This window comes from Centroberyx affinis, unplaced genomic scaffold (assembly GCF_046629955.1).
Source record: "Centroberyx affinis isolate AG114_WGS23_722 - 3 ecotype Tasmania unplaced genomic scaffold, CSIRO-AGI_Caff_v1 ptg005564l_1, whole genome shotgun sequence".
Taxonomy (NCBI): Eukaryota; Metazoa; Chordata; class Actinopteri; order Beryciformes; family Berycidae; genus Centroberyx; species Centroberyx affinis.
This window is the reverse complement of record NW_027282798.1, coordinates 40,672-58,887: the sequence shown is the minus strand read 5'-3', so window position 1 is coordinate 58,887 and position 18,216 is coordinate 40,672. Positions and strand designations below refer to the sequence as shown.

Genomic DNA, 18,216 nt, shown 5'->3' with positions numbered 1-18,216 from the left:
TTATTACATCGTGAATTGGTTTGGTCCCATTCAGTTCGCAAGACTGTTTAATACTAGTCATAAATGCTAAATTTATGCAGATGATAAGGAGTTTTGATTGAATAGTTATACCTGCCAGGGTGAGTAGTATTCTTTTTCCTCTGCCACCCCTGACTCTGTTTCTCTCTCTCTCTCTCTGTCTCTCTCTCTCTCTCTCTCTGTTGGACGGGTCTATGTCTCTCTATCCAGACGCTGACCGAGCCCAGAAGCATGGCATGGACGAGTTTATTTCAGCCAACCCCTGTAACTTTGACCACGCCTCGCTGTTTGAGCTGGTACAGCGCCTCACCTTGGACCACAGGCTCAATGACTCCTACTCCTGTCTGGTGAGGAAAGGCCTAAAGCAATAATGCCCAGATGACCCTGATGAAGGTCCCATGTATATGTATACCAACCATCTCCAAGGACCAGGTTTAAAAGCAATCTAGTGTTAGATCAAGCTTTAAGTCCTTTGATACAGTTCAATGGGAAGATATGTTATGTTGTAGTTATATCTGTCCTTGTATAAATCAACTGTAGATACACCTGTATGTTACACATATATATACACAGTATATATATGGACAGTTAATATTGGCTGCCCAGGATATCTGTAGTTGTCATTTCATTGTAATGTAATCATTTTCAAATCAACTCATTTGTGAGGTTCTACTGTATGCTGGATACAGTGTATTGAATGACCAAAAAGGAGAAAGAGAGAGAGAGAGAGAGAGAGGGAGAGAGAGAGAGAGAGAAACAAGGATATGAGTGGAACCAGAGGGATGGAAGCGAAATATATTGTATATTATAATATATATATAATATTGAAATATAGAGAAATATAGAGAGAATGTATGCACACACGCGTACACACATTAACACATACACACTCAAACGCACACACACACATATATGCATACATATACATACTATAATACATACTATAAGAATGACAAGCACAGTCAGGGGTGGCAGGGGAAAAAGAATATTACTCACCCTGGCAGGTATAACTATTCAATCAAAACTTCCTCTGCATCATCTGCATGAATTAATTTTGACTCCATATAAAAAACAGAAAACATGCAAAATACTATAATATATAAATATAAATTGTGCAAAACATTAGCAGGTCTACAGAAGGCCATACATACTATATATGTACAGAAAGTGTCTAAGTGTGCAGAGATGTAAAAGACACTATTCCCCTTATCAAATATGTTCAATTTACAGCTACAAATGACTTCTGTACAAAACATGCAGATTTGTATATGTGTATTAGCTGTTCACTCACAGAACTTGAATGGATAAAACGGCCCTTCCACTGTTTGCTATGGTAATTTGGCTGGTAAACCATAAAATGGTGACTATGACATTTTAAGGGTTAGTTGCTATGGTGACAAAGAAAGTCTGGGCATTCAGGCCATAAAGTGTCACACTTACATGGGAACTGTGCAGATGAGTCTGTTGCACAAGTGCTTAGCAAATTGTCAAAACTCAGCAGAAAGCTGACGTTAGCGACAAGGCTAACATAGCATTGTCAAAGATTGTGCTTCCCTCTCTTGCTCTCAAAATCAGTATATTAGCAAACCTAGCTGGTAAGCATCATCAACTTTAGCCCCTTAAATGATATAAACTAACATATCTTAGCCTACCTTTAGTGGAGAAGAAAAGTTGGCATTCGTTTACATCAAACAGCTAACGGACATCGGTTGAAACAGATTAACTCAACTATAACCACTTCTACTAACTGCCAAATCTTTTGTCCGACTTTTGTCTGAGAGCTCCACCTAGTGGAGGCATGTGTGACAACTCTATTCAGTTGCAAAGCCAGTTTTCCACTTTGCTTTGGTTCTTGCTGTAAAACCTCACGCCTCAGTGTTCACTCCATCAGAAGTTGTCACCGAGTACAATGGCAAGTTCTGAGCGGGTTACTTATAGAGTGGCTGGGAGGGAAATGCTATTTAATGAAGTATGGGGCCCATTCCTTGCCCAATTGTTGGATATAAAAGTTTGATGCTACCTACCGTAGCATATTTTGTATTTGGACCAGGTACGTGCTGTTTATGCTATGTAGATTTCCTAGGGTGTTTTGTTTTTGTTTTGTCTTCATTTTGATGTTCTGTGTTGGTTGTCTGGCTAGATTTGAATGTTATTGCTGGACTTCAGACTTTTTTCTTTTAGTTGTTAAAAAAAAAAGACTGGACAGACCTTGAAAGAAGACATATTATATGTCATTCATGTAATTGTAATAATGTAACTATTATCTCAATGTAAATGTCTGACCAAAAACATTAATTCAAAAAAAAAAAAAAAAGAAGTTGTCACCGAGCAGCAGGGTGTGTGTGTGTGTCCCACAGGGTTGGTTCAGTCCCGGTCAGGTGTTTGTCATGGACGAGTATTGCGCGCGCAACGGTGTTCGCGGCTGCCATCGCCATCTGTGCTACCTGAGCGATCTGCTGGAGAGGGCGGAGAACGGCGCCATGATCGACCCCACCCTGCTGCACTACAGCTTCGCCTTCTGTGCCTCCCACGTCCACGGAAACAGGTACGGTACGACACGGGGGGATCCAACCCTCGACTAGCCTCGGGTCCCTTCCCTCTCCCTCGCAGGTACAAATGTTTGACCGCTGCTAGCTTTGGTTCCCGTGTGGAGAACAAGTTTCACTACGGTAGAAAATGTCAGAAATTGTTTTTTTATAGAGTAACTAAACCCCAGACCCAAACCTGGTAAAGCCTGACATTTAATACTGAAGGTAGGGTACTGACCTGGCCATCTGCTATTGGCTAGTCATTGGTGCCAGGTGATGTCACCACCTGTTGTACTCTAGAGAAGGTGACATCACCTGGCACCAAAGACCAGCCAATAGCAGATGGCAATTTCAGTACCCTACTTTTCACCATTAGATGTCAGGCTTCACCACAGATTTGGGTTTGGGGTTTAGTTACTCTTTAATGTATCTAGAGTGACAATTGTCAATAAACAAAAAAACAAACCCAACCCACCAAACGTATTCTCCAACCTCCAGGAAAAGTGTCTTTTTTATGGCTTTCTATATTAGCATATACACGTTCATGTGAACATTCATACTTTTTCACACTTGAGCAAATACTACATACTGTACATATAGTAGACAAATAGGCTAATAATGGCACCATTGAAATCCACAGTTGTCTTCATTAAGAGGCCAGGCGGCCCGGGTAAAATGTCAAAAATTCTTTGACATCAATGAGACCATGAACCACTTTTCTCTAAAAGGGAATACTTAATAGAAAAAATTGTTTTTTGAAGGGCAATAGAAACTGCAACAGCACACATGTTGCATAGAAATCCCGGAATAATTTGTTCCATCCTCATTCCATCTGTGCTTATTCTGTCTTTCCTCCATTGATTTCAATTGCTTTTTCTGTTAGTCATCCACTGTAGTCTTGAACATTTGTTGTTTTTTGAAAATTTACTTTGTCATGTTTTCTTTCGGTGTACTTTTATTTTAATCTGTTGGTTTTCACGTTGCTTGTTGTTTGCATGCTCACTCTTCCTGTTTCTTTTGTGTGTTTTTTTCTCTTTTTACCTCTTCACCTTGTTTACTCTCACAAAATTTCCTTCCCCTGTTCCCCAAAACCATACACTTCCACGCGACTAAAACTAGCCAGCGTGTGTCCGAGTTGCTAAACTGGCCGGTATCTGAGGCCGAACTCGAAAGAGCTCTTTACCCCTGTGCCCCCGAACCTTCTACCCCCACTGCTAAGAAGGAACTCAAAATCATTGAGTTCATGAAGAAAAAGGACTTCTGGTCCCCAAATTCCTCTGGAGCTAGAAGGTAAGTCATCTCATAGTCTATGGCGGGGACGGGCAATCATGTGCAATGGAGAGCCAAGAGTATGCAGGGGTAGAGTCCAATTAGGGCCGGACTTGGAAAAACCTGATCAGTATGGGCTGACTTCGAACCAAAATGTTACCCTAAATTGTTCGTGCTTAGATCTGCTGAAGCTGATCAAAGAAATATATCCTCATCCCTTTTCCGCTTTGCCGTAAGCAACGCCATAAAAAAAGTTCTCTGATGACATCAGTGGCAATTATGAAGACCCTCATATAAAATGTACATATAAAGAAAAAACTCTATGATTAGTATTTTATTATTTTGCTCATACTTGCAGTTTATTAAAAATCTAATGTAGGTACGTACAACATTACAGATCACTCACCCCTTGTAGCCTACTTGAGACAAAAATGATATTTGCTTCACAGCTACAGATAACGATAGCAATAGAGGAAGGCCATCAAAATCTGTCTGAAATGCGTCATCATTTCAGGACATCCTCAGCCGCCTTTGTCATTTGTAGAATTAACTTTGTCAGGTTTAGCTGTCTTTTGTCAGACTTAAGGCTCATTTATGCTCCCTTTACGTACGGAAATAAATACGTCCGTTTCAAACAATGTAACCGTCGCTGCCCACATACTTCCATGCGTCCTTTACGTTGGCATGGATGTTAAGCAATACATCCACTAGAGGGCAGTAGAGAGTCAAAAGTTTCTGTCCACCGTTTCTGTCCACCATCGCCATGTTTGTTGTGAACAACAAACAACATGTCTTCGTCGTGTCTCGCTGGTCTCACTGGTCTCGCTTGAACTATTGGCTTCACTGCCCCCACGATTTCCGATGGCACTGCGGTGGTACTGCTCCGTTTCGTCCGTATCCGTAAGCTTTCAGAAAACGTGCACAAATACGGACGAAATGAACCTAGAGTATGGACAGAAGGCTCCGTCCGTATCCGTATACGTATTTAACATTGAGCATAATTGAGCCTTTAGATGGAGTTTGTCAAATTTAGATGAGTCAGGCTTAGCAGTCTTTTGACAGATATACAGTAGGTGGACTTGAGTCAGGTTTAGTTGTCTTTTGTCACACTTAGATGGAGTTGCATCAGGTTTAGCTTTGTCAGACTTCGATGGAGTTCATCAAATTTAGATGGACTTGCATCAGGTTTAGCCGTCTTTTGTCCGACTTTGAGTTGGAGTTGTATCAGGGTTAGTTTATGCAGGGTTATTTTGTCTCCATCTTTAGTGCTAAGCGCTCAACGCTGTGGTGTTTTTGAAAATTTGTCTTTATTGTGTCATTGCTGCGGTGTTTTTTTTCTTGCATCACGCATCACGTCCTGTGCGCCAAAGGATTTTTTTTCCTCGGGAAGGACCTACCAAGACACTGGACAGCAACTGTAAAAGCTTTCATGAACTGCATATAGGTTGGATCACGACTGTGACTCACTACGCAGACATTTACAGTATTTACATGAAAATGTCACAGACTACTACTTTAAATTTTGTTTCAGAAGAAGAGTTTTCATGTAGTTGGCAATCAAGTGATGTCATTTCCTGAAGTTTTTATGGGGGGGGGGGGTTGTTATGGTATGTGCACTGTTATCTAAGTTGCAGTATTTACCTCCTGTCTAATCTGTTATGATGTACACAGACATCAGATCTGTCAGCATCACAGTTGGCCGTCTCCGGATGAAGCATAACAAAGATAGACGAGGGCCACTCCAGTGCTGAGGGCAAAGGTCAGGGAGGGCTGTCTGTCAGTCTGCCCCCCCCTACCCGCCCCAACCCCCCACAACCCCCCCTACCCTCCCCATCCATCCATCCATCCACCCATCCTTCCCTCCGTCCTGCTGACAGACAGTGATGGGGCTGACTGAGGACTGAGGACTGTTCTGATCAGCCTGGACAGATGGACAGCACTAGCTCCAAGACAGAGAGAGAGAGAGAGAGAGAGAGAGGTAAAGAGAGAGAGAGAGAGAGAGAGAGGGAGGGATAGAGAGAAAGAGAGGGAGAAAGGTGGAGGCAGAGGGATGGAAGAGAAATAAGATGGGAAGAGGGTTTGATTGAAATCTAGAGAGAGAAATATAGAGAGGATGTACACACACACTCACACACACACACACACACACACACACATTAACACACACACACACACACATTAACACACACACACACCCACAGAGGAGCCCGGCTTTGCCAGTCCAGCCGTTTGCGCCTGGAGGTCAAGGCATGACAGGTTGACAGGTCGTCATGTGTGACGGGCGAGTGTCTCTGCTGCCAACGCCACTGTGCCCCCCCCCCACACACACACACACCCCTGCCCCCACATGCAAACACACACCGTCACACACTATCCCTCCTGTCCCACATCTCTCACCAGCCTGCCCTGCTGCCCTGTACATACCCCATCCACACACACACACACACACACACACATATACCGCCCACCCCCACCCCCCCGCCTCCTAATAGCCTGCTGGCCTGGAGGCGTTGATGCACTAAGTTAGAGTCGGTAGCCTGGTCGTCTGGTAAAGCGTCAGGACTTGACTTCTGTCCAGCTCGCCGTCGACTCGCTTCGGATTGAGTTTCAGACAAAAAAAAAAAAGAGAAAGCAGCTCATAACAGCCAGAAGTGTTTCGTTATGACATTTTTACAAAGGCATTGAGCTCACTCTTGATGCCGATAAAGATTTACAATTAAAAACCGACACATTTCTAAAATTTAATTACAGACAAAACATGTTGTTTTTTTTTGTTTCAATTTATTTATTTCTATTTGATTAGTTTTAATTTCAATGAGTAGCTAGGTTATTTGTTATCAGTTATCAGTCTGAGATTGAGCTTCAGTCATTTTTAACACTAAAGTGACCATTTTTGAAAACTTCTGCCAAAAGTACAACAGCCACACATAGTGAGCCATTCTTTTTCTGGCCAACATAATATGTCATGGCTTTTAAAATAATACTAATATCAAACTGCATATATGGCAATCAGGGCAAAATCAAGGCAAACAACCACCAAATATAAACACAAATCAAATGTATTTCCAGAAAATAATTAATTCCTTACAAGATCCTGTCTTTATTGAACTTACACCAGTATTATACTTTTTGCTATGATGTATGCAATGAATTTACCACATGACAAGATTCATGTCCGCTCAAAAGAGTTGGTAAAAATATCCTCCAAATAAAACAGAGTGATATTCAGTATGTTACAAGCATACAGACAGTGAATGGGTGCACTCTGTGCCTGTGTAATGAAATGTCAATATGATTTAAATTTTTAAAATGTTTTTAATTTATGGTTGGGAGTCTCAAGGTTGAATGTTTGAAGAGGGAGATCAACAGGCAAAAAGTCAGATCAACAGGCAACCAATGCTTTCTAATTTAACTGATTTAATTCTGGAATTGAATTTTTAGCTCAAATATTTTTGGGTTAAATATTCTTGAAATCAAAATGTATAAATACAGTATGTGTAATTAAAATAATAAATTGTGGCTGCACATGTGAAAGTTTGAATTCTGGAGAAAGCTGTGTTTTTGGCTGAATTTTCTGCACAGAATCAATATGTGGCAATATATATATATATATACATGAGATTTTATAAGTGAGTGACTTTTGAGCATACGCCACTGTAATGGAACTGATTTGAAAATTTCAACAAGTCATTCCATTACTTAGCAGGGTGTCAGTCAGAAACATGGAGCTGGACGGTCTCCCCGCTGTATGCTGTTGCGTCACGTATTTTATTTATTTATTTATTTTATTTCTCCTTTATTTAACCAGGTGAGTCCCATTGAGATGTTCATCTCTTTTGCAAGGGAGCCCTGGCCAAGAGAGCAGCAAACAGATGTCACAAAAATACAACACAAAACCACAATATAAAATTACAAGGAATACATACAAATATACAAATTACACAGTATACAATCTCAAGTAAAACAGCTGCAAACTTCAGTTTTTAAAGACTGCAACAGACTTTTAAAATCACCCAGAGGGATGAAGTGATCCAGGTTTGCATCTTTCTGGAGCTGATTCCAGGACCGTGGAGCATAATAACTAAAAGCCATCTTCCCAAAATTCTGTGGAAGGGCGAGGAACAGTGAAACGTATACGCTGATGACGCTGCGATATAAATGGACGCATGAACGCGTTGCGCGCTCGCTGTCACTGACGGCTCATTTGCTTGTTGTGGTCGGCGGCGGCGCTGAGAGGTCATCAGGTCAACCAAACACTAGGAAGCTGCCAAGGAACAGAGCAGGACTGGAAAAGAAGCCCTGCAGCCCTCAATTAGTGTGAAATTCCCCTCTTTTTTTTTTTTTTGTCAAATTGTCAAAATTCTGTAGACATTTTCACACATGCATTATCATCACACAATCCCCCTCTCCCATTTTCTGTCTCCCACACATACTGATAGTTATGTAACTCTATTCTGCTAATAACATGGTAAATGGTAAACAGATTTTAGGTGCATCTGTGTTTACTCTCCACTGCATATCCCTGCATACAACACTAGCAATTACAGATTTGCAAACAGGCACACACACACTCACATACATACGCACGCACTCTGGAAAAGGCAAGGGCATCATCAGTGAATCAAACAAATTTCTGTGAATGACAAGCGGGCCAAATTGCATAATGCAATAATACAGTAACATCAAGTGTTTCATTTCTAAACACTTTATATCCAATTTGGGAAAAAACAAAATTGCTACCTGAATTCCTTTTTGTTCAAATTTTTTCAAATCGTGTTTTGGAATGAAAGCCTTCATACTACTATACTTCATACTCCTATATTACAGCTATATGCTCAGTTGCGATTCACTTGTTAACACATGCAATTGAGACATTTCAACAAAATTAGAATTATATTATCAAGGCATTATTGTGCATGTATTTTGAAGCAGGTTTGAAAATGTAGACTTATGACATTTCTCCTATTTTGTGACTCACACACTTATTTCAATACATACATCACTAGCAATTACAGCTTTACAAACAGGCGTGTTTGTGTGTGTGTGTGTGTGTGTGTGTGTGTGTGTGTGTGTGCGAGGCCGATCTCCTTATCGTTTGTGACACGGTCGGGTCTGGGTGGAGTGTGAGCAGAGTGCATGTGACAGAGGAGGCGCTGGACTGGTGGCTGTGACAGGATGTTGAGAAACAAGAGACGTGACACACACACACACACACACACACACACACTCTCCCTCTCTCTCTCTCTCCCCCTCTTTCTCTCTCTCTCTCTCCCTCTCTCTCTAGCCCCCCCACTTGACATGTCATCTCAGCGAAGGACAGTGAGAAAGTGGGGGGAGTGGGGGGGTAAGCTTTTTTGCTCACACACACACACACACTCTCTACGCTGCTCCATAAGTGGTGTAGTCGTGTGTGTGTGTGTGTGTGTGTGTGTGTGTGTGTGTGTGCTGTTGGGGGTAGAAGGGTACCAATTTGCTCAGCATCACCAGTCATCTCATCCAGACTCCCCTCCGCTTTCATGGACATTTGAACAGACACTGTGTCAGTGTTGTCTCATAGCCACCTGTAAGCCTTTACTATTGGATATATTGGAACAGAAGGGCACACCAGAGGACGTGACTACAGGATCTGCCTTCACAACACCTATCAGAAGTGCTTGTGCTCGTAGATTGGTAGCTTTTACCTTGCCAGCAGTTTAACAGGCGATATTTATTCATCCCTGTGGGGAAATTGGATACAGCAAACAAAAACGGAATAAAACCACAGCAAATGGGTTGTAAACTGCACAAGGACAGACAACATACTGAGACAGAAAAAAAGAAAACCATATGAAAATGTAGCAAAAATGTGAAATATGCAGTATGAGTGAAGGGAAAGTGAAACTAAAAATATCAGGATATATATTTTGGCTTAGTAATATAGACCCGACGTGTATGTGAAAGGAAATGTTGAAATATGCCTCTAACACAAATTGCACTATGTATAAAACAGGTATTGGTATGTATCATATACTTCAGGTAAAAATAAAAGTATTTGAAAGTTCCTTTTTAGGTACTAATGATTGAAATGAGACGGAGAAGTGTGACAGCTTCTTTTATCTGAGCTGGCCCTGGATGTGAGGTAGAATGAATAAGAAGACTGGCATCCTTTCAATCCATTATGTAACTAAAGACCATCAAGGATCCTACTGTAGATCAGGACTCTTACTCTGAAAGAATACACCCAAGTCCTGGGACCAAGGCTAGCACTAACTGTGCTGTTGGGTGTCAAAAAATAGATTTACTGCATTAAATATATTTATTATATATTATAATATTTTAGTGTTGATGTGCTTGTGCTTTACTTGAGTACTTGATACTTACCTCAGTAGTTCATTTTTTTTTTTCAAAACTCTTTTTATTGGTGTTTGTCCACATTGTAAACAGTAGTTTCTCAAATTGTTTCAACATGTTTTTTAAACATACATACAAAAAAACAAACAAAAATAATGGCATATTATGTATATGGCAAAAACAGAGCAGTTCATTTTTAGTGATGTTTCTCCACCTCATTCCAAAGCACATATCCTAGTTTTTGTTCCTCAGCATTTACAAATATTTCTCAAAAATATATGATGATAAAATGATAAGAGTTTTCGATTCCAAAGTAGCCAACTTTCAGGAATAAAGGACTCAGAGAAAGCCTATCTAAACCGCTGATGCATTGATTTCTAGCACTCAAATAGACCATTAAGGTCTGAACAACATGTGGGGTTGATGTAGGCTTTTTATTAATGCCCTCCACCTCTGATATGATGGATATGATGCAGTTTGACTGATTACATATGTATTGTAGAATTGATCAACACTGCGCTATCAGATTCCACACAAGTATGCATGAATATGATTTGTTGTTAGTTTTATTCTTATGCTCAGATTCAAATTCTCCTTGGATTCTCTTTCGATTCTTTTCCACTCTGACGAGAACACAATTCTGGGGAAACACTGAATACTTGTAATATTTGGGGAATTTTTTGGCATAAAATGGTCAAATTTAAAGATAATCGGCAGCTTCAGTATATAAAAATAATTAAATTGGCATCAGTATCGGCCTTCATAAACCCACATTGGTCAAACCATGGTAGACATTGTTGTAAACAAGTAATTTCAACAACAAGTACTCCCATACTTCTATTTTTGTGGTATTTTTGAATGTAGGACACTAGGGCTGAACGATTTTGAAAAAATATCTAATTGCAATTATTTTGACTGATATTGCAATTGCGATATGATTTGCGATATTAGAGGGAATGATCATTTTTACATCATTATTCTCATTTTCACTGAAAAACGTATTAAAATGATTATGGTGTGATTTTTGCGGGGATCTGTACCAAACAAAGATGTTTTCTTAAGTCTGTAGAATATGATGTGTAGGCCAGGACATCTCTGCAGCACCACAATATTTCATTTAAAATGGTATTTTGACACATTTCGCCTTTAACAAATATTGCGCCTCCTGCGATTTGAAAATTGCAGTAGGCCATATTGCGATTTCGATAAAATTTCGATTAATTGTTCAGCCCTATAGGACACTGTTGCCAGAAATCTATCGGGGATTTTCCACTGTTACCTCAGCAAGGGTTTGTGTGTCTCTCCCACCGCTGCTGTTTGGCTTTCAGGCCCGACGGCATCGGCACAGTGACGGTGGAGGAGAAGGAGCGCTTCGAGGAGATCAAGGAGAGGCTCCGGGTGCTTCTGGAAAACCAGATCACACACTTCAGGTAAGTGCGGCGTACCACCGACCGCCAGGCCAACTGATCTGACCTGATCTGGTGCCAAACTGGCCTGCTGTGAGGGCTCATGGGAAAACCCACTCTGTCGCCTCCACAGGTACTGCTTCCCATTCGGACGCCCGGAAGGAGCGCTGAAGGCCACTCTGTCCCTGCTTGAAAGGGTAGGTGCATTTTTACTGCCAAACAAATGGATGCAAATTAAAGGAATAGTTCACCCAAAAATGAAAATTCTGTCATCATCTCCTCACCCTCATGCCAGTTGAAACACAGGTGAAGTTTGTCCATATAACACACAGGGAGGTTCCCAGCACAACTCCATAGCAGCCTTCTCCAAAACAACTGAAGTCAGTGGGGACCAGTTCTTCAGAGTTCCAAAAAGACCTACAGTATATTTACACCATCATTTAGTGCAAATCTTAACCACAGCTGATTGATTTGCAACAAATAATGGTGTATAGGTCTTTCTATTCACAGTGTGATTGTTTGGCTGTTTTTGTTTTGGAACTCTAAAGAACAGGTCCCCATTGACTTCAGTTGTTTTGGAGAAGGCTGCTACCGAGTTGTGCTGGCAACCTCCCTGTGTGTTACATGGACTAACAAATTTCACCTGTGTTTCATTTGGCATGAGGGGGAGTAGATGATGACAGAGTTTTCATTTTTGGGTGACCTATTCCTTTAACGTAAAATGTCACCGAGATGTCTTGCCGTGACGAGTTGAGTTCACACGGAAAAGTGTCTCTCCGTTAAGGTGCTGATGAAAGATATCGTCACCCCGGTTCCACAAGAGGAAGTCAAGACTGTGATCCGTAAATGTCTGGAGCAGGCGGCTCTAGTCAACTACCAACGCCTGTCAGAGTACGCCAAACTAGAAGGTGAGTTACTTCTACAAACACATGACCGACTGTTAATATGTCAGTGTTTTACCAGTCGAGGTGGGACTGCAGTTAACACCTGCCTATCACATGGATTGAAATGTAAAAGATTAGTCTGAATACATTTTATGCTGTGATCCCTAGGGGGGGGGGGGTGGGATGTGTGTGTGTGTGTGTCCTCGGGATAGAAGATTTTACTGTCTGCTGCCCCCCACAGGTGAATAGGTAGTATCAAATAGCTATTGGAAGAAGGTGGGGTGGTATGAAGGCAAAGGAAAGGACATCAGTGAATCAAGGTGCAACAGTAAAGATCAGGGATTCTCAACCTTTTTCATATCAAGGACCCCTAATTTAGTCCACCTTAGAGCCACAGACCCCCATTTGATGAGGTTTTGTCTCTCAGACCCAAATCTGAGAATATTTTTATTATTAGATATGATTTTTTCCAGAATTCCATGACTATCTGTGTTGTAGGTAGAGAGATAACAGTGAAACTATGATCAAAACAGTCATTCTTCTACATTCTCTAATTGTGTTAACTTCTTGTAAATTAAAAAATAATGAAGTGAGGTTTAACAATTCATCAATTTGCTGGGGACCCCCTCAAGGACCCCTGGTGGTCCCCTCACCCCACGTTGAGAACCACTGGTATAGATACTACTGGTTACTGGTTCATACCTGCACATACTCAACTTCAGGGTTTTCAAGCATCTATAGAAACTAATTTATGAGAATGAATGATCAGCTGCCAAATTGCATAATGTTAAATGTATTTCATTCCAGAACACTACACTATAAATAGTGTTGAGATAGAATCATTATACACTCTATTTCCACTTTGGAAAAAAATTGCCTCGCAAAATTCATCACTCACTGTTGTTGTTGATGAATGTATCATCACAAATAGAGCTGTTTTGTCGGCCAAGGTGTTAAAATGACACAGAACTCTACTAGTAACCCACAGTGTGCTTTACTTTCATGCCAGCAATCATTTTGTCAGAGTAGACATCGCTTTTATCAAATGGCAGATATCTCGTTTTTGGAATGAAAGCCTTTGTATATTACAATATCTATATTAACACACGCAATTTAAGCCATTTTGACTGCAAACGATAATATTCACAGCATTATTTTGCATGGGATTTTAAGCAAGATTAAACATTTCGTCTTTCATTTTTTTCTGTTTTTTTTTTTTATCTTGATGTTAGAACAATTAGAGCCTTTGTTCTCTGGTTTCTAACTTCTTTATGTTTACAAATATTGATTCAAGATATTACAGTATGTGAATTCATAAATTCAGTCCAAACCTCCTCCATTCCCACAATGTTTGATGCAGTTTTATTATAGTTCCAGTTTGATAACTGAGGTGTTTTGAAATAAAACAGTGGGTTTTTGATGGTTTGATAAATGACAAATGGGCATCCTGATCCAACTAAAAAGCCAAATATCACTTGTTCCAGCATACTGTAATGATACTTTAATTTCAAGACAGATTGAAGCAGATATGACTTGGCATGATAGAGCAGGTGCTGCTATTCCCGCTGTTTCTCTAACCTCCAGATTTTCTCCACAGCTGCAGGAAAAGCCTCTCGTCACGGATTGCTCATATGTACAAATGTACCCCGTGAAAAGATAGCTATTGTTTTAAGTGACAAATGCAGTGTTTGATGTACCTCACCTCCAGCCTGTTTCCTTAGTGTACAGTAAGTAAAAATGCATTCAATTCCCCACAACTCCTTACGCTGACCTCGTCCACCGTGCCTCAGCTTCCCTCTCTAGCCGAGTCCTGAACTTGCCTCTATCTCCCACCTTGGTCTGCCTGGTAGTTGGAGTGACGCTGTTTCCTCTCCTCCCTCCTCCTCCCTCCGTTTCCCTCGTTCTCCGATAATCTCCATTCTCCTCTCACTGCCTCTCCTCTCTTTTCCTTGCCTATTGGCTTCGCTGCTTCTCTTCAGCCGCTGTTTGGAAACAGGAAGGCCAATAAACAAGGCATGGTGGGATTGCCCCTTGTGGCAATTCTGTGTTTTTTTTTTTTTTTTCTGTTGCATGGTTCCAGGTTTTCTTTAGCAGGCATCACAGAATTCTGTAGACTCAAAGTTGAGCACAATGTAAATTTGGCCACTGACTTGAAGACAGAATCTTGTCCTTAAATGATTTTAGAATGATATACTTCGCATTTGAATGCATCCTTAAAAGCTTGTAACACCGATGTCTGTAAAGAAATACCATCACCACACTGAAGACACTAAGGAAAACAAACCTTAGTATCTCAGTTGGGGTTGTTAATTCTCCCCGAATCCCCTTTTTCCTCATATTGATTTGTTTCTTGACCGTGGGAAAAACTCAGATGTTTCAGATTTTACCACTGCTTGGCATAACGAATGGTTAATCCAAAGTAGACAACCCATCGAACCCTTACACCCCAGACACACATGCTTGGATACACCCTTTGCCCATCTCTCGCATTAATGGAGGGGATGCCTTTCTTTCCGCTCGCTCACTCTTTCCACTTCTGCGTATCTCAGCCAACAATCCCCAGCCAGCCTCACAGCCAGACACACGGCCTGGGAACTGTAAACTCTAGGGTTAGACCGATATATTGGTTTGCCGATATTGGTCTGTCAGTATCGTCCACCTCTGATATGATGGATACCACACAGTTTGATTAGATAGTTATTATATAAATGATCAAAACTACAGTCTATGGGAAGACTGTAAAGGTGCTATGTGTGGCTTTGTAACATCAATAAATCATTACCACATTAATTTTGATTCATTAGTATAATTACTCTAAACAAACGAGCCCATCACTTTTACATTGTGCGCCAATGGGTCGAATTTGGAGGGAAATCTGCTGGATTGCTTTACAGCACAAAGGGAAAACAACGGGCTTTATGGGAAATGTAGTCTTAATTTTGAGAAACAATAGCACTAACAATACCACTGCAGTGAGATAGAGGCTTCCAATCGTCTCCACCATGCTCTCATTGGTTTACAGTAATTACACCAATGTATCATTATTCATTTGCTAATGATATGCTGAGGTTTAAAAATGATTCATGTAGCACCTTTGATGCAACATTTTGATCAGATTTCACACAAATATGCAGAGATATGTTACTACTATTATTTTTGGTGGTTTAGTGTTCCATAGATAAGAATGGCATGACGTTTCAAATGGGCCACACCCACAAAATACAGCACAAGAGATATGCCCCGCTCAATTTCTATGGGCAAAACAAAAAAATCAACATTTTCCGTGGTTGGTTTTTTTGTGTTCTAATAATTTATGTGAAATGTATATGAGCAATGTTAATTGGCAATAACCTTTTCACGTCTGTCAAAGAACAGCATGATCATTATAATTTAACTATCTGGAATTCGCAAAATGCTAACAAGCTAGCAAACTCCCGTTCAAGAGAGGAGTCGTGTTCGCATTTTGAGACTTCAAGAAAAAAACAATTTAATGATCCTGCTGTTGTTCGAGAACCGTGAAAAAGTAACGGCAAATTATTTACACCATCAATTATTACAACTCAGAAAAAGCAACCACAGAAATTGGGATTGGGAAAACAGGATTTCACCCTTCACAGGCGTGGACGTTTTTTTTGCCGCGTCATCGCCATTCTAATCTTTGGTCTAAAAGCTGTCCATGGTGGATTTTTTTTTGTTTTGTGTTTTGGAATGAAAATGATCAAATTTTAAGATATTGAATATCAGCACAAAACATCATCTATCGACAGATTCGGGCGAAAAATAGCGGTATCGGCCTTGAAAAAACTCATATCGGTCAAACCCTAGGAAACTCTCTGCTCCTCCTCTCTGACCCTGGCCTTTTGCATGCCTCGGTATCCTCCCTCTCTCTCTGTAGGGAAAAAGAGAGAGATGTATGAGCATCCTGTCTTCTGCTTGGCGTCTCAAGTGATGGATTTAACCATTCGTGAGTACCTTCCTCATTCCCCACCCTCGCCCTCCACCTCTCCACCCTTTTTTTTAAAAATTTTTTTTCCTCTTATAACCCCTGTGCACGCCAACCACCACAAGCTACCTCATATTTCCCGGTTTCTTCATCCCTCAAGTGCTTTTGGTCTGTTTTTTTTAATCTGTTGTTTCTGTCCGTGAACGCCACCTGTTACAGTTTCTGGATAAGGTTTGGGTTCAGTTTAGGTCTTATCCACTGAAAACATCCATGTCTAATCTTTATGTCGGCTTTTTTTCTGTCCTGCCCAGACCCCCCTTCTCTGTTTGTCTGCGACTTGAATGCATTTTTACTTTGCTTCTGTGTAAATCCTCTTCAGTGTGTAAGATCATGGTACACGATTAAGAAGCACCATTCAAACAGGGCATCCGCATCCGACAGTAACTCCAAAGGGTATTTCATTGACTTTTAGATATTTCCAGTGACACATCTTTGGACCCGGTTGGTTTTGGCCAGCTGTAAAAGCAACGTTTGCGAGTCATTGTCCACATGTCTGTCTGCAAATGAAACCTTAAAAAGATGATCTGCTATTGACATATTTGTATATTATTTAACAGGTTTTTGCTGTGTTTTTCCAGATTTTATGTTGAAGTCAAGACGCCTTGTTTTTCATATTGTTCTGTTTTTTGCTCCCTATATCCAGTCTCCTATATCTCAAAATGTGCCACAACGGGAGCACTTTTGCTCAAGGGTTCCAGATGAAAGTTGAATGGGTTGGCTATCGAATGGCCTTTACTCCTATTACCGACTCCTTATCTCCTATGCTACCTGTATTGAATTTCCTCTCTCTTCTCTTTCACTTTCTCCCTGACACATTCCCCTGTCTCTCCTCCTCCCTCTCCATCCTTGCAACCGATTTTCTTACTCGCTTAGCGGAGAAAACTCAGAAAAAACTGAAGGATCCAGGTGACGTTGTACTGTATGTCTAACCTCTCCTATTAGCTCATTCCTGACTAGAACATCCCCAGCCAATACCTAAAACCATAGCACCATAACCTACAGTATCACAACCTCCCTGATACATTGCCGAGCAATGTCTAAGGAGCATCACCGGGAATGTTGCAGGAACGTTGTGACGGCATTATGCTTCCCACCCTGTAGTTTCTCCACTGCACTGAATTCTTGGGATGGAGATGCAGCCTTCCCTGATATTGGTGGACCCCAAGTAGTTCTCCCATCAGTTTGCCAATGGTCCTCTGCTTGAATTGTCTTAAATGCTGAAGCTATCAAAAAATATGTGTCTGCAAAGTTTGCTAAAGCGAGGGTGTCAGTCGATTAAACTAGTCCCTGAACCTAATATTGTTTGCAAACAAAACTTCCAAACCTGCTTATATAAATAGACTAAATTTCCGGGGACAAAGTGGAGCAATGACTGACGACTGACAAGATGTTATTTGGTCAATGTGATAAATTATTAGACGTAGATCACCAAACTATCAGCTTCGAGGGAACACTGGTCCTAAATGCTCCCTGATGTGATTTTTTTCTTAAATATGGCTTCCAAATAGAATTCTCTTCATCTTTGCTCTCCATTCTAGTGATATAATAACTAGTCGATTACATTTGGACTCGCTGAGAGTGCCACACCTTGTCCTACCCGCACTCTAAAGACAGAGAAATGGACGGCCAACTGACAAAACAAGAAAGGACAGAAGGAGCGAGCTGATGAGCAACAAAGATGGAGAAAGCAATTTTAAGATGATTCACACAATGCCATTGGAAATCACTAATAAGTAACCCATTACAGAGAGAGTGCTGCTTTGTTGCAAGCGTCACTA

At 40.9% G+C, this 18,216-nt stretch overlaps 1 protein-coding gene across 1 annotated transcript in view; it reads left to right on the top strand.

Moving 5' to 3' along the window:
• Positions 1-212: 212 nt before the first annotated feature.
• The window catches only part of LOC139667494 (calcium-dependent secretion activator 1-like), a gene marked incomplete at its 3' end in the record, with an annotated part of 45,805 nt that continues 27,801 nt past the window's right edge, over positions 213-18,216 (top strand). Inside the window, exons 1-8 of the mRNA XM_071546968.1 lie at positions 213-365; positions 2,376-2,563; positions 3,666-3,836; positions 11,474-11,575; positions 11,685-11,748; positions 12,336-12,459; positions 16,331-16,399; positions 17,312-17,344. Coding sequence (XP_071403069.1) covers positions 213-365; positions 2,376-2,563; positions 3,666-3,836; positions 11,474-11,575; positions 11,685-11,748; positions 12,336-12,459; positions 16,331-16,399; positions 17,312-17,344 — 904 coding nt within the window. The remainder of the gene's footprint in view (positions 366-2,375; positions 2,564-3,665; positions 3,837-11,473; positions 11,576-11,684; positions 11,749-12,335; positions 12,460-16,330; positions 16,400-17,311; positions 17,345-18,216) is intronic.